The following is a 17,658-nucleotide window of genomic DNA, read 5'->3' on the forward strand; positions in this document are numbered from 1 at the left end:
CATAAGAGAATGATTTAATTTCCCGGTCATTCCAATTTGAACGGGTTCTTTCAAAACGTCTCATTTAGCTCGGATAACCGTGAGTTGGTGCTAGGCGACAACCATCGTTTGTGGATGTCATAAAAGGTTTCAATTAACCTTTATTAATAGGAAGAAATAAATTGTAGAATTTAATTCGTATATTATCTCTGAGGAGTTGAGTCAATCCACTACTTGCTAAAAGGAACCTATAGATTTGCACACACAAAGAATGTGATTAGAGGTACAAATGAGGAGACATAAATCAATGGTTGATAATCAAATGTCAAAGTCAACGGTCAAAAGTCAACATGTTGACCGGAGCAATTGACCAAAGTCAAATAGTTCGACCGGGTCAATTAACCACAGAAAACCAGTGTATTCATCAATGAAAGACATTACATATCGATAGCCAGAAATTGATTTACATGGAGAAGGATCCGAGTCGATAAAATGGAGAAGATGACTTATTGTGATGACTAGAAAATGGTAACCAATGCATTTTACCATCTAGACAAAAAGAACATAGCTTAGAAATGGAATCAAATACCACTGGGATTTGAACGTCTGTAAGCATGAGTTGAACAACTTCATTTGTAGGCTGTCCAAGCCTACTATGCCAAAGAGATGAACGGACTTGTGTGGACCAAGAAAAGCACTCATCTGTGACTGAGAGGCTTGGCTACTAGCACCAGCTGAGGAACTACTACTGCTTGTACCAACTGAGGATAAAGAGGTAGCAATAGGATACAAGCCATGATCAGTCTTGCCTTGGAGAAGCATCTTGTTGGTGACCTTGTCTTGTATTAAAAATCTAGATTGATCAAAGATCATGCAACAATTATTATCATGACATAGCTGATACACATATAAGAGATTTGCTATAAGTTGAGGCACGTGTAAAACTTTAGAGAGATTAAGAGAAGAGAAGACAATGGGAATATGAGATTTGTCAATATGAGCAATATGCAAACCTTCCCTATTGCCCACTATAACATTCTCAGCTGAATTACAAGGTGTAACATTATGCATTGTAGTCATGTGTGGCACCATATGGTGACTAGCTCCACTATCGGCAATCCACACTGCATTAGGAGAGAAAGAAGCTTGAGCAGTCATAGCAGTGAGAAAGGACGGTGGAGGAGATCCCTGATAGGCATAGTTGGAACGATAGTAGCAATCCAATGCACCACGGCCCTTCTTGCCACAAATTTGATACTCCATAACGGAGGAGCCTTGAGATGAGGTATAATTTGGAAAAAAGCAATTTGTGGTTGTATGACCTCTCTTACTGCAAATTTGGCATTCTGGAATAATACCAGACTTAGGAGGACCTTGAAAGTTATTCGGAAAACCACGACCAAAAGGCCTAGAACCAGAAAGTTTGCCTCGGCCACCAAAAGAACCAAACGACCGAACATGTGTATATGAAATCATATAACCAGTAGGAGAAAGGGAAGCCATTAAAGGAGTAGGGAGAATACCAACGCTAGAGAGATTAGAAGACGGTGTAGAAGAGGTAAATCCAATAGAGGTAGAAGAATGGCTTAACATACAAGCCATAGGAGAATGGAGCAAGATCACACAAGAATCAGTGGCTTGTTCAGCTGCAAGCAAATGATTGCTGAAATCTTTGAAAGAAATTGAAGTTTCACAAGCAATAAGCACAATCTTGATCATGTCATAATTAGAAGAAAGTCCATTCAACACCGCAATCATCAAATCATCATCAGAGATAGAAATAGCAACTACAGCAAGCTGATCACGGACATGTTTGAGGCGAAGTAAAAACTTCTCGACAGAATCAATGCATTTTTGAGCAGTTTGAAGCTCTATCTTCAAGAGATTCACACAAGCACGAGACACGGTAGCATATCGATCCGTCAAATTCATCCATGCCTCAGAGGCAGTCTTCGATTTGATCACGTATTCGATCGCCTCATCGGAAAGCGTTGCAATGAACAAGCTTAGCAACGCTTTATCAACCTTCAACCAGTCTTTATATGCAGCAGTGGTTTCAGACGTGATGCCTTCCTCATTGAGAATTGCATATATTTCGATGGAGCAACAATTAAGCCATCGAAATATCTAAATAGATCATGACCTTCCAACACAGATTCAATCTAATATCGCCATTTCAGATAATTGCCATCCGTTAAACGAATGGTGAGCATGCCAAGGAGTCTATCAAGCTTGAGATATGAATTTGCCATAAAACACAGAGACACATGTACAGAGACGAAGAAGAGGAATTGCATAAACAAAGACGAAGAGAAATCAGAAGAATCCAAGAGTCAGATGAATCAGATGAGATCGAAAAGAAAAGAATCAAAGAATTTGCAGAAACAGAAGCAAAGAAGAATTAGATGAGATCTAGAAGAAGGCGGAAGCAAAGAGAATCCCAGATGGTTCCATGGCTCTTGATACCATGCTAAGTATTTAGGAAAATAGAAGAAAGAGGAAATCTATAATTAAGAAAGAGGGAGAGCTTTGAGAATTCTAGAATAGTGGGAATCAAATTATTTTTCTCATTACCACTGTACACGTACAGTAGAGCCTTTATACTTAGGCTTTGCTTAATGTTTAAGCATCTGAGCTAACAACCTCTAACAATCTTAAAGTGTTTCCACGTGTTTAAAATAACTAATTACAAACACGTGGCACACTAATTCTAATCATTAGCTAAACATGTAATACACAAAGAGCTTCAGTTGATGGATTCCTCACATAAGTTTAATAAATATTCAACTTATCACAAATATATATATATGTTGTAAATATATAAGGTGGAGCCCACCTCCATTAGAAGTAGCTTTACCTATAAATAAGCCCCCCCTTCTCTTTGTAAGATAGACATAAATGAGAAAGAAACTCAGTTTCTCTATTTTCTCTCTCTCTCAATTTCCTCTCCAATTTCTCTAGATTCATAACACGTTATCAGCACGATTTCTCTATCTCCAAATTCAAAGCCATCGGTCTCTCTCTCTCTCTCTCTCTCTCTCTCTCTCTCTCTCTCTCTCTCTCTCTATCTATCTCTTAAAAAGCAGAGCAGAGCAGAGCAAACAAACAAAAAAAAAAATTCAGAAGCTAGAAAGCCGGAACCTCAGGCAGCAGCCGAAAAAAAAACTGGTTTCACCGATCGGAACTGGTGGCAATTCCGACGAGCCCAGCTGAGACCTCTTGAGCTTGCCAAGGCCTCTGTTAGTCATCAAAGGCAAAGTTCTTCCAGATTGGCTTGCTGGCTTGTTAGAGATTGGATCTCGGGTTCATCAGGCTACCAACTCATGCGAGGAACCACAAGAACCACAAGTATCTGTATGGAGGTGCTGGAGCGGCAGTTGTGTTGGCCACTGATGGACTTGCCACATAAGCAGCAGGTTTGAAAAGACTTGCCCATGTACGTTCCATTGAAGTAGCAGCTGTCTGTGCCGTTAACAGCTGTGTCGATAAAGGACTAGGATCAGCTGGCTTGGCACATGCTGCTGTTACACCAGTATCTGGTTCTTGTTGTGCGGATGATCACAATTACATCCTCAGATTCTCACAGACCTCATCAAACATATGGACCTTTGTCCTCTCAACACCAGCTGTAAACTCATTCATAGCAATTGGGTTCTTAAGCAATGGACAGATGGTGGGTCCAGTGCAATTGTGGGGTGGGTGTCCTCAACAGAACGCACAATCAAACAATATTTCTTGGGTGGGACTTCAGCAAACCTTGTGGAGCCTGACAAAGGGAACCTTCAGCAATTCTTTTACTTTTCTTTAGCACTTGAGTGTTAAGGAGGAAAAGTGCTAAAGCATCTTTTGATGAGAACAGCAAAACAACACCGAAAGGATAAGCTCCCAGCTCCTTACCTTTTCATTTTATTTTATTTTATTATTTTATTATAAAGATTCATAATGAGATTAGTGCAGGTACACTGGTTATAATGGAAAAGTATAGGCTCGGAATCAAACCTGCACAAGAACCATTTTAATACGACAAGATGTGGGAAAGCCGCTTTTAATTTAATATATTATAATAATAAGAAAGTAATTGGCTTGGGGACAGGATAGAAGCAACTGATTTGAAAGCCTGGAACATGCGTGATATTCCACTAACCACTTTCCCTACTTTTCTTATTATATATTAGTATAAGAACATATAATATAATAATATATATAATATTATAGATGGTTTCACCTCCTATATTTTTAGTGGTGGTTTTTATTCCCACATTTATTTTATTTACTGTATGGTGTAGGTTTATTACCCATACAACAGTATTTATTTAAAAGGGTGGTGCGGATTTATCGCTCATGCCTTTACTTTTATTTAAAAGTATGGAGCAGAATTAGTGCCCATACAAGCACGTTTACTTTATGAAATTTAATTTACCGCACATTTATTTTATTTACTGTATGGTGTAGGTTTATTACCCATACAACAGTATTTATTTAAAAGGGTGGTGCGGGTTTATCGCCCATGCCTTTACTTTTATTTAAAAGTATGGAGCAGAATTAGTGCCCATACAAGCACGTTTACTTTATGAAATTTAATTTACCGCACATTTATTTTATTTACTGTATGGTGTAGGATTATTACCCATACGACAGTATTTATTTAAAAGGGTGGCGCGGGTTTATCGCCCATGTCTTTACTTTTATTTAAAAGTATGGAGCAGAATTAGTGCCCATACAAGCACGTTTACTTTACCGCACATTTAATTTTATTTAAGGTATGGTGCGGGATTAACGTCCATACAGCAAGCAATTTAATTTATGAATTTATTTTACCGCACATTTACATTTATTTAAAGTATGGTGCGGGTTTATCGTCCATACCAGTAATTTATTTATCAGCACTTTATTTTATGGATTAATTGTGCTGTATGATGAGTTTTTACAGTATGCAGATCAGGACCAGAAGTTCCTTGATCCTCATCATACAATTACATCAGGACTTGAAGATCCTTGATGATGATATTAATATGAGAGCTGGCAGTCTCTCCGGTACTGTATTTGTAAACATGTGATTGGACTTAAGGGTCCTTGATCCCTGACATGTAAATAAGGGCCTAGAGTTCCTTAATGATGTAACAGTACCGTATTGGTTCATAGTGTCGTACACATGGATGATAACTGTACTGGCAGATGTACTGTACACATGAATAGATACGTATTCATGACTTGATGAATAGTACTATTCACATGAATAGTGACGTATGCATAAATATTAACCATTTTGAGTAAACCGTCACTATATACAAAAGGGAACCTGCAGTTCCTTAAACTCATGGATGAGCAATTAAATGAGATGCCAGAAGTTCCTCAAGATATGGACAATTATGTAAGGGCTTGAAGTCCAGAAATATGTACAGAAAATTGTAAAAATGTCCATACCATGAGAACATGTGATTTTGGCTTGAGGTCCAAAATCTAACAGTGTTGAGAACCTGAAGTTCCAACAATTAAATGGACAACCCTTGAGGTATTATTGCAAATTGTGGTACGCCACATATTTCTTTGGCATAAGAGAATGATGAATTGAGGCTCCCCACATATTTTGTTATATCTGGGCCGGAAGCTCATCAACCCAAATATATGAGATATTAGCGTGGCTTTTACTCAATTCATATTTCATGTCCATTTGAAAGGGGCAAATAAATTCTGAGTTTGTGTTTAGCTCAGGCCAAAAGTTCCAGGCTACCATGTGATAAAATATGAAATTTGGGAGAGACAATGTGGTTATTTGAACCTATAAGGCACAAGGTTCCAAACCGTCATTTTGAAAAGACGTAAAAACCACAGGTGCAAGTTTAAGAATGTGCGCAATTATTATAATAGGAAAGGAGCATATAACAGATAGATTTTTTTCCACCTGCAATGAAGGTGCAGGCCCTGTAAAATCTATAAAATGACATTATGTTCTGGAAGCCTCTGAAGGAAGAAGACGGCGCCTCTTAAGCTTAGCCATGAGCCTCTCGTGGTCTCCCAAAATTCTTTCATTGGAGACCTGCAGCATGTCTAGCCTTCTCAGTGTATCAACGGAGTACGAACTCACCAGTTTCAACAAGGAATTATTCTCTCCTTTAAGTTTCTCAACCTCCTGTTGAGACTCATGAAGCATTCTTTGAAGAGACGAATTTTCAGTTGTTAGCCTCTCAACCTCGTTTGCTCTGGCACGCAAACGATCAGCTATGTTAGAAACAGAAGCAGCACTCTGAATGCTAAAAGCCATTGAGTCATCAATAGCCTCTTCCTCAGACCTCCCTGTCAACAGCATTTCATCCATTGGAATAATGAAATTCCTAGCTACTATGACAGCAGTAGCATCATTCATCATCACAGAATCATTAACTGTGAGATGACGATTTTGAGATACAAAGGATGGACGCCAAACTTTGGCGTCACTGGTTGTTGTGGGAGCATCATTTAAATTGAAATAATTTGGGCAGGAAGAAGAGGAAGCCATTTTAAGAAGGTTTCGAAGAGGAAAACTAAAGTTTCAGAATCAGAAAATGAAGGAAGTTAAGTTGAAACGCAATTGCTCCAATCAAGTTTTGCAAAGGCAATATCTATAGACGAAAATGTGGCAACATTTCCAGGATCCCAATATCTTCTCGAATCCCCATATTATCTTTTTCTTTCCCAGAGTCCAAAACTTCACGTGGCCTCTGATAATGCCTGTCGGCACTTTCGGCGTTTTCAAAGTATTATTTTCGTCAAAAGCCGATCTTGCTTTACGGATTTCACGGAGCTACTTTTTCAAAAGTATCCCGAGAATCTCGCAATTTTCCTATGGTTAATTTGAAATTCACAGGTTCTACCTATTCATTGTATTTGTGTATAAATGTGTTACTAACGAAATTTTCTTTGCAGAAGACATCCAGTTTACTCCATACCTAGTGATGCGATATCTACTTATTTTTCTTATCAGTGAGCACTCAATATGCCCGAGAAGCAAGACTATCTCTGATCATCCATTCAGGAAGCAAGACTTTCCCTGATCACATTTCCGCTACATCAGGAAACTGTGAAGGCGATCTTATGCTCTAATCTTCGGAAGTCCTTCTAGACTAGGAGATATGAGAGCTTATTGTCTGCTCCCACCAGCTTCCTTCCTTGATTGCTTACCTTCTCTTGCAATCAATATCACAATTTTTTTTTTGCATTTTTTCTCTTTTTGTAACTCTCTGTTCATAAGAGATTTTATTTCTTTAGAATGAACATCTGAAGAAAGAATCCATGGAGTGATCCTAACTCTGAGGGTTATTTGTTTTTGACAGAGAAAAGAGTTGTGATTTTGCTCTTGCAGGATATAACTAGATCATCAAGCGCTACATTATATTTACTGGGCCGATACGAGCTTGAATGATACTTGAGAAAAGTTTCTCCTACCTAAGGATGTAAGCAATATTTGTGTTATTATATGCTTATATACTTATTTGATATTTTATCTTGAAAGGTAACCAAATGGGGAGATAAGTCTGTTCCAAAAGCAGTGTCAACTACGATATTCAGAAAGGTGATCAACAATATGACTTAAAGATATTTTGCCAAGCATCAGGGGGAGCGTGCTATCAATAAAGATCTTCAAATACTGTACTCTTTTTCCTTCGTCCAGGTTTTTATCCCACTGGGTTTTTCCTGGCAAGGTTTTAACGAGGCAGTGTCGCACGCGCGTCAATATACATAGAATTTTATGTTACACATGATTATGTACTCTTTTTTCCTTTGACCAGTTTTTGTCCCACTGGGTTTTTACTGGCAAGGTTTTTAACGAGACATATTCCGTATCATTTGTGGTCTCCAAGGGGGAGTGTTGTAAATATATAAGGTGGAGCCCACCTCCATTAGAAGTAGCTTTACCTATAAATAAGCCCCCCCTTCTCTTTGTAAGATAGACATAAATGAGAAAGAAACTCAGTTTCTCTATTTTCTCTCTCTCTCTCAATTTCCTCTCCAATTTCTCTAGATTCATAACAATATATATAATCGTGATTGACATTCATGTGAGTCAAACCACAAAAGATGAGATGATAATTGTAATTAATTCATTTTACTACGGTGTACCCCATACGGCAGCACTAAAAACTGGCACTTTGAAATGCCAATTATTCCACTACATTCCGTTACGGTGTATGGAAACATGCCCTGTTTGAGTTGCAGCACAAGCTATATCATCAAGTTTCTAACATCGTAACCAATGATGCCCTGCATAGGCAGGCACCAAGTTGATAGCTCACCAAAATGACTCGTGCTTTGAAAGTGAGACTTTGTGTTGCACTTTCCTGCTCTGTTGTCCATGTTTCCAACTGCTAAACCAGAGGGCCTAGTCTTAGCTGTTGTCTTTCCTACATATTACACCAGTTCATCAGTGCAACTCTTGCTGCTTTATCAGTTGTGCATTTTAATGTGGCGAAAATTAACACCCCATCTGGTTGAAATGTTTGTGAAAAAGCGGCACAACCATCATGTAAGACCTGAGATTTGAGAAAACATTTTATAAACCACAAACAAGGTCAATCTGGTATAAAGTCATATGACTAGGATAGGAGTCCAGGAGTCCCAAATGTAAAGCGAACAACAAAATTCATGAGAAAGAAGATTAAAAAACAAAAACTAACCGTCTTTTGACTGCTGAAAGGATCATAGCCTGTGTCCATACCAGATTGCACAAGCACATTGCATCACAACCCAACCATTCACTACTACTCACAATTCGTCTGTTGTAGGACCATTAAAGCAACTTGTAACATCTTCCTAGCCTTCCTATTCGGAGTGCATCCAGCGTGTTCCAACTTCCATCAGGGACCTGATCAGGAAACCACTTGCATTTTGAGAGATTTAGAATAGAAAACAAGGTTCCTACTCTCTTATTCATCATAGCTCGCATTAGATTTTAAAGTTCATGAAGAATATATAGCACCTTATCGAACCTCCTTGCCCGAATATATGCCTTCATAAGGGTAGTATACATAACCACATCAGGGCTAAAACCTTTCTGAAACAACAAAACCATCACCATTAGCAACTTAGCAGGCAAGTACCATGAGAGAACTGTATTGGTTGAAGAAATTCAATATATCTGAAAAAGTTATCACCCGCAACTAGACAAGTTTTATGCGAAAACAAGACTTACAATTTCTTTTATATGGTGATAAATGGATAAAGCCTCTAAATGTCTACCAGCAACACCGAATGCATTCATCAGCACATTCAGCATTATGACATTGAGTTCAATTTCCCCAGCTTCCATGAGCTGAAGCACCTTAACTGTCTGTCCGCATAATCCCTGCATTAAAAAAAAGAATGAGATTATGGGACCAGATGTGCGTGCATTAAGTGAAAATAATTTGGAAGGGGCAGAAAACTTGCTGAGCGTTGGCATTTGCTAAGGCGCAAAACATGCTGGTTGAAGGAATAAGACCTTCCGCCTTTAGGGCAGATATACACTCTTCTGCATCTTTAAATTTTCCATATTGCCCATAAATATCAACCAAAGCAGCATAAATGGTCCCACTTTTCTTATGCCCGCGGCGTTTCATATTCTCAAAAGTCTTCTGTATCATATTCCACTTCCCCTGCTCCCCCAGTCGGCTGATAACGGTGACAAAGATCTTTGGATCAGGATATAACCCCTGTTCCTGCATCTCAGTAAACAACTCAAGTGCCTTACTTATATCACCAGCCTTACAATGCCACCGTATCAAGGAATTAAACGTCGTTATATCAGCCAGGGCCGTCCCTGAGATTTTGAGGGCCCTGTGCGAAACTTAAATTAGGGCCTCGCATAATCTAATACGAAAATACTATAAAAATTTGCCATAACTTAATGTCATAAACAATTTTTTTTTTATAACTAAAATTCACCATCAATAAATATGCAATGAAAATCAGAAATTAAATTCATAAAAATTTAAATATTTTCATCAATTGTAGCATGTGATTCTCTAACAATGAATCTATCAAGAGCTCCTCTTTGAGATTGAGTCAATTCCTCGATTTTTCTTTTTCTAATCCGTTTTGTATATCCATAAACGTATTTTCTAGTAGGTGGCATGTTTAGATTACAAAGAAAAATTCCAAAACCCTATAACCTGGAAGAAAACCCCAACAAGAAATAGATAAATATTTCTACAAACTATATTCTCATACAACCAATCATCAACATGATAATAATTTAATAAAATAAGTCATGTAATATCAGTGTGGTCACCCACCGTTGGATATTAATCCAATGGTTCAAATTTTTTTTTTTAAATGAGTGCAAGAGTGAGTGAACCGTTGAATTTACATCCAACAGGGAGTGACCACAAATCTCTTGGACTACAGGGTCCAAGAGATCAAGACTGCATGTAATATATAGAATAGATTGAAATTTAGATACATACCTGAATTTGAAAAAAGAATGAAAGAGAAATTGATTAATAATGATGATTACTTACCAGAAAATCAGAGTTTAAGAGAAAGAAGAAGCCATGAAGCTTTTTTTGTGGTGCTAGCCAGTAGAACGACATCAAGGAGCATCGAACTCGGGCCCTTTTGCCAAAGAGAGATGTGCTCCATCCAACTCCCCTGAATACGCTGTTGTGCAAATATCCAGACGCTATATTATATATACGATTCATATAATATTAATATATATATATATATAATATAAATAATTTTTTTTTCGGGGGCCCTTAAGAATCGGGGGCCCTGTGCGGTGGCGCCACTTGCACCACCCCAGGGCCGCCCCTGATATCAGCTTTTACACCTTGTTTTAAGTTTTCTTCAAAATATTTTTGAGTTATTTCTTCAATTTTATTATTTATACATGAGATATTGGGAAAGGAGAATATAAATTCTTTCTGATACCTCCCATTCTAATGATTTCCATCTATTAGCTTTCTCAGTCACTCTTTCTGACTTTAGTGTTCCAAAGTGTTAGGCCACTCCATGAATGTGCTTTGAATCTAATTTTCCATGTCCTAAAAACAAGTCTTGATGGTATTTATTCTTTTTAACCCCCAACAGAAACATAACTCTCTTCCATAGTTTCTTCTAGTTGTAGAGTCCGAGAAATATATATGGGAGAGGGAAAGTGACTCAACTCACAACTACTACTCAATCACACTCAAATGGGGAAAAAAATTATAGAGTATAGCCGGGCGGCTATACTATTGAATTATAATAAATTCAAGTATTTAAAAAGTATTGCCGTGCGGCTATACTCATTACATATAACTAGCCCCTTGGCATATGCTCACACATGTGCCAATTGGTTTTATTTTCTATTTTTTATTTTTTAAAATTAAAAAAAGATAATATGGGTAGTTATGTTTCATAAAAATAGGACTTATTATCTGATTTTGTTTTTAATTTTAATTTTTTAATATAAAATGCGAATTTACTACATTATCCTCATTTAATTAATTTCAATTATTAATGTTGAATTAATCAAGGACAATTTCTGGTATTTTGAATGTTTCACCATTCTCTGTATTTTGCTTTATATATATAGATAAATTCGAATATTTTTTAAGGATATAGCCGCTTGGCTATACTCTTTAAATATAATAAATTGGAATATTTAAAGTGTATAGCCGCGCCGCTATACGCATTACATATAATAAATTTGAATATTTAAAGAGTATTGCCGCCCGGCTATACTCTTTAAATATAATAAATTCGAATATTTAAAGCGTATAACCGCACGGCTATACTCTTTAAATATATATATATATATATATATAATCTCATTTCGCTTTTCGCAACTCAAAAATTCTATATGGTTTCTCGAAATCGGAATAGAAATTTCAGTGGTAATCTTCATCTCTCTCTTTCTCGCTTTTTTCTTCTTCTTCTTCTTGTGTTTCATACGTGCTCTGTGTGTTTGCTTCTCAAGAAACCACGGCAAGATGAGAATGAATTTCATCAACTCATATACTTCCGCAAGCGTGATTTGCTCAACATATCGCCGACCCTTACCGAGGCTGCTGGAGCCATCATCGATGTGAGTATGTTGTTGAAAGCACTCAAGTTAACATCTATATTTGAATAGCTATTAGAAGAAGCAGACTTTTCGAATTTTGTCATTGGTCTCATATTTGTCACTTGACGCTTCTGCGCACAACAGGAGGAAGGTCAAAGCCTTAAGCTAGGGTACATAAATGGTAAAATTTCAGCTCCTAATGTTGATGATCCAATGTACAAGGATTGGCTTTCTAAAGACCAACTTGTTATGTCATGGATCTTGAATTCCATGGAACCTCAAATTGCAGATATTTTCAGTTCTTCAGAATCTGCTTTTCACCTATGGGAATCTATCAAGGAGATGTATGGACATCAAAATAATGCTGCTCGAGTCTTTCAATTGCAAAAAGATATTGCTGGGATGGCACACCAAGGAAAATCCTTCATTGAGCATCTAGCAAAAATGAAAAGTATGTGGAATGCGCTTGCACTGTATCGTCCTCACACTACAGACCATATGGCAAATTAACAAACAATGTGTACATGATTTTCAAGCTCCAGTGTCAGTGGTTAATGGAACCTCTGCTCCAGTGTCAGTGGCTTTTTTTTTCTTCTTAAATTCTATTAAAAAGAGCCTGTTATAAAGAAATGAAGCCCACATAGGTATAGGTAAAACTAGATGGCAATTAGTCAAAAGATGGAGATAAAGCTAGAAGGTATTAGTCAAAAGATGGGATAATGATGTTGGGGAGAAATCATTATGTCTCCCTTTACTTTGCCTATAAATAGACATTATATTTGCTTGTAAACACATACGGAAGAATGAAAGAATAGAGGGAAGAAAGAAGAGAATAGAGTGAAAGTCAGAGAGAAGAGAAAGATTGGAGTTTATCTGAGGAGAAATTCTGTCAGTGTAAACACCACAAAGAGAAATATAATTCCACTCCCAATATTACAGTGGTACTTCTCATCCTCTTATTATTCCAGTTTTATAACACGTTATCAGCACGATAGTCTCTCCTTTTATTTCTGAAATTTTTCCAACTCAACACTATGTGGTTACTTCTCTGTCTCCTCTCTGTCATATGTCTACTCTCACTTTACTACTACAACGACATGCAAACTTTCTTTTTTGTGTTCTCACAATTTCTATGTTGTTTAATCCATGCTTGTTTAATTTACTTCTTTGTAACGTAATTTGTAATTTCTATGTTGTTTAATCAGTCCTGTTATTTTATGGTGGTGTAATTTTTACCCATCGCGTTGTAATACAAATTATTGTAATAAAATGATGGTGTGATCTTAAAACCCATCTATTATATCTTGAATAGTGGCGCAGTTATATTGCCCACACTATATAATATATTATGCACTTCATATATATTAGGTGGAGGTTTTTATCCCCACATTTATTTTATTTATGGTGTGGTGTAGGTTTATTACCCATACGGTAATATTTATTTAAAGGGTGGTGCGGGTTTATCGTCCACGCCTTTGCTTTTATTTAAATGTATGGAGCAGAATTAGTGCCCATACAAGCACGTTTACTTTATCGCAAATTTACTTTTACTTAAAGTATTATTTATGGTATGGTGTAGGTTTATTACCCATACGGCAATATTTATTTAAAGGATGGTGCGGGTTTATCGTCCACGCCTTTGCTTTTATTTATATGTATGGAGCAGAATTAGTGTCCATACAAGCACGTTTACTTTATCACAAATTTACTTTTACTTAAAGTATGATGTAGAATTAACCCTCATACTTTATGAATTTACTTTACCGCACATTTAAGGTATGGTGCGGGATTAACGTCCATACAGCAAGCAATTTAATTTATGAATTTATTTTATAGCACATTTAATTTTATTTAAGGTATGGCGCGGATTTATCGTCCATACCAGCAAATTCATAGCACTTTATTTTTATCATCAATTAATATACCTGAATAATGAGGACCTGAAATTCCTATTAATAAGTGGCTTAATGTCCCAGATCTCGAGCCTAAAGTTTTGGATGGCAAATTTGGCAAAACTAGAGTTTGCTGCTTTGGACCTTTCCGGGGACAACTATTTATCATGGGTCCTGGATGCCAAAATTCATCTACGAGCCAATGGCCTCGGACAAACAATTGTAGATGAGAATGATGCTTCGCCTGAAGAGAATGCGAAGGCCATGATCTTTCTTCGCCGCCATATCCATGAAGCGCTGAAGAGCGAATATGTGGTGGTTGATGAACCGTTGGTTCTGTGGAAAGCTCTAGGTGAAAGATACGATCACCAGAAGACGGTGACTCTCCCAAGAGCTAGATACGAATGGACCCACTTGAGATTTCAAGATTTCGAGTCAGTGTCCGAGTATAACTCTGCTATGCACAGAATTACCTCATTAATGAGGCTATGTGGGGAAAATATATCTGAGGAGGATATGCTCGAAAAAACTCTGAGCACTTTTCATGCTTCAAATGTCCTCCTTCAGCAACAATACAGACATAGCGGTTTCAAGAAGTACTCGGAACTTATATCTTGCCTCTTGTTAGCTGAGCAGAATAATGAGCTCTTATTAAAGAATCATCAATCTCGCCCAACGGGCTCAGCACCACTTCCTGAAATAAATGCTGCATCTCAGGAAGTGAATGCCACTTCATCTCGTGGCAGTATCCACAAACGTGGGCGAGGGGGCAAGCGTGGCCACTGGCAAGGAAGTAGAAAAAATCGTGGTGCTCGTTCAGAGGGTTTAGGTCCAAGGAGCGGTCCATCCACGAATGGCAAAAATGCATCCCGTAATAAGGGAAAGGCACAGATGAGCCATGTGCCTAGAAATGTTGAAAGCCCTTGTCACAGATGTGGTGCAAAGGGACATTGGGTACGCGCATGTCGTACGCCCAGGCATTTGGCGGATCTCTATCAAGCTTCACTTAAGAACAGGAAAGTGGAGATAAATTACATTGATCATGCTCCGCCAGCCACAGATGGCTCATCAGAAATATCACGTCAGCTAAACAAGACGCATCTAGATGTTTCTGATTTTGTTACTGAAAGAGGGAATGAAGGTTATGAGTCCGAATTAGATTAAATTTCTTAATGTACTATTTGTATTAGCTGAAGTGTTGTTTAAATTTCAATCCAATAAAAGTGGTAATGTTTTCTTCTTTATTGATTCAGCTTATTTTACTTATTTGGTGGCATGGATTTAAATTATGGATACCCTCAAAACAAAGGCTATGGCAAAGATATTTGTCTCGCAGACAGCGCAACTACTCATACGATCCTTCAAGATCGGAAGTATTTCTCAAAATTAATGCTTACAAAAGCAAAGGTAACAACCATATCAGGTCCTGCAGATCTGATTGAAGGCTCAGGAATAGCCCAAATTATGTTACCGAATGGAACAATACTGTCCATTCCAGATGCTTTGTATTCATCTAACTCCAGAAGGAATCTGTTGAGTTTCAAAGATATACGTTTGAATGGCTATCATGTTGAAACAAAGAAAGAGGAAAACATGGAATATCTTTGTATTACCTCCAGTGATACCCAAAAGCGTATACTGGAGAAGCTTTGTGAGCTCTCATCAGGGTTGTATTACACAACCATACGGACAATTGAGGCACATAGTGTCATGGACCAAGAGTCCATTGACTCAAATGCTTTTAAGCTTTGGCATGACAGGTTGGGTCATCCTGGATCCACCATGATGCGCAGGATCATCACCAACTCTAAAGGACATCCCTTGTTGACTAAACACATTATGTTATCAAGTGACATCTTTTGCCAAGCTTGTTCACAAGGGAAGTTGGTGATCAGACCATCACAACCAAAGGTTGATGTTGAGTCTCCATCATTTTTGCAGAGAATTCAAGGGGACATTTGTGGACCTATTCATCCCCCATGTGGACCATTTCGGTACTTTATGGTCTTGGTGGACGCATCTACCCGATGGTCACATGTTTGTCTTTTATCTACTCGGAATATGGCATTTGCTAGGCTTTTGGCTCAGATAATTAAATTACGAGCCCAATTCCCAGACTATCCCATTAAGTCAATCAGACTCGATAATGCTGGTGAATTTACATCTCAGACTTTTGATGACTACTGCATGTCACTAGGCATTGATATTGAACATCTTGTTCCCCATGTGCATACTCAAAATGGCTTGGCAGAAGCTTTAATTAAGCGCCTTCAATTGATAGCACGCACTTTGCTAATGAAAACAAAGTTGCCAATTTCTGCTTGGGGATATGCCATTTTACATGCAGCATCACTTGTGCGATTGAGGCCCGTCGCCAACAATCAATATTCTCCAATACAACTCGTATTGGGAAATCAACCAAACATTTCACATTTAAGAATTTTTGGGTGTGCGGTATATGTACCCATTGCACCACCGCAACGTACTAAGATGGGCCCTCAACGCAGATTGGGAATTTATGTTGGTTTTGATTCACCATCTATCATCAGATACTTGGAACCCCTGACGGGTGATATTTTTACCGCACGATTTGCGGATTGTGATTTTGATGAGACAATCTTCCCACCATTAGGGGAAGAAAAATCTGTGTTTAAAGAACAAGGCAAACTCATTCCTGAAAAACGACATGAATTATCATGGAATGTATCCACATTGTCTCATTTCGATCCTCATACTGCTCAATGCAAAAACGAAGTGAGAAGGATCGTTCACCTCCAAAGTATTGCAAATCAGATGCCAGATGCATTTAATGATGCAGCAAAGGTGACGAAATCTCATATCCCAGCTGCAAATGCACCCGCACGGATTGATGTCCATAATGGACAAAGCAATGTGCCAGCAAATTGTTCATCTGCTGCACGCCTAAAGCGTGGCAGACCACTAGGCTCAAAGGATTCAGTTCCTCGAAAGAGGAAGTTGATGGACAAAATGAATCCAAATGAAATAAATAGAGAGCCCACAATTCATAATTCAAATGCCCCCAAAGAGGGACAGGTACTTCTTGACAAGGAAAACGTCATTGGTGAGACAAGTGCCCCTGGAGTGGCAACCGTACCTGAAAGTCAAGAAATCTCCATAAATTATACGTTCACTGATGAATTGTGGAGTAGAAATGAGATGATCATCGATGATATATTTGCATTCTCAGTGGCTGCTGAGATCATAAAAGATGATGATATTGAGCCGTGCTCTATTAATGAATGTACACAGAGGCAAGATTGGCCTAAGTGGAAAGATGCAATCCAGGCAGAATTAAATTCTTTGGAAAAAAGGAGTGTTTTTGGACATATTGTTCCAACTCCACCCAATGTGAACCCTGTAGGTTACAAGTGGGTATTTACAAGAAAGCGAAATGAGAAAAATGAGATCTCAAGGTATAAAGCGCGACTCGTTGCGCAAGGTTTTTCACAAAGGCCTGGAATTGATTATGTGGAAACGTACTCTCCAGTGATGGACACAATTACATTCCGTTACTTAATAAGTTTGGCGGTTTCAGAAAAACTTGAAATGAGACTCATGGATGTCATTACCGCATATTTGTATGGAGAATTGGATACAGATATATACATGAAAGTTCCAGAAGGATTCAGGCTGCCTGAAGCAGCCAGAAATAAACCACGGGGCATGTTCTCAGTTAAATTGAGAAGATCATTATATGGGCTAAAACAATTTGGACGAATGTGGTACAATCGTCTCAGTAAGTATTTACTGAAAGAAGGATACACA

At 38.0% G+C, this 17,658-nt stretch overlaps 2 protein-coding genes across 2 annotated transcripts; both read right to left on the bottom strand.

Moving 5' to 3' along the window:
• Positions 293 to 4,232, bottom strand: LOC109947889. Its single transcript, XM_020559279.1, has 2 exons — positions 993 to 4,232; positions 293 to 832 (listed from the first exon to the last, which is right to left on the bottom strand). Exons 1-2 carry the CDS (start codon positions 1,909 to 1,911, stop codon positions 825 to 827), a joined length of 927 nt encoding a protein of 308 aa, XP_020414868.1. The 5' UTR covers positions 1,912 to 4,232; the 3' UTR covers positions 293 to 824.
• LOC18789886 (putative pentatricopeptide repeat-containing protein At5g36300) lies at positions 8,744 to 9,656 on the bottom strand. The gene is made up of 4 exons (XM_020565484.1): positions 9,378 to 9,656; positions 9,146 to 9,298; positions 8,933 to 9,007; positions 8,744 to 8,818 (listed from the first exon to the last, which is right to left on the bottom strand). Exons 1-4 carry the CDS (start codon positions 9,654 to 9,656, stop codon positions 8,744 to 8,746), a joined length of 582 nt encoding a protein of 193 aa, XP_020421073.1.

This window comes from Prunus persica, chromosome G1, assembly GCF_000346465.2.
Source record: "Prunus persica cultivar Lovell chromosome G1, Prunus_persica_NCBIv2, whole genome shotgun sequence".
NCBI lineage: Eukaryota > Viridiplantae > Streptophyta > Magnoliopsida > Rosales > Rosaceae > Prunus > Prunus persica.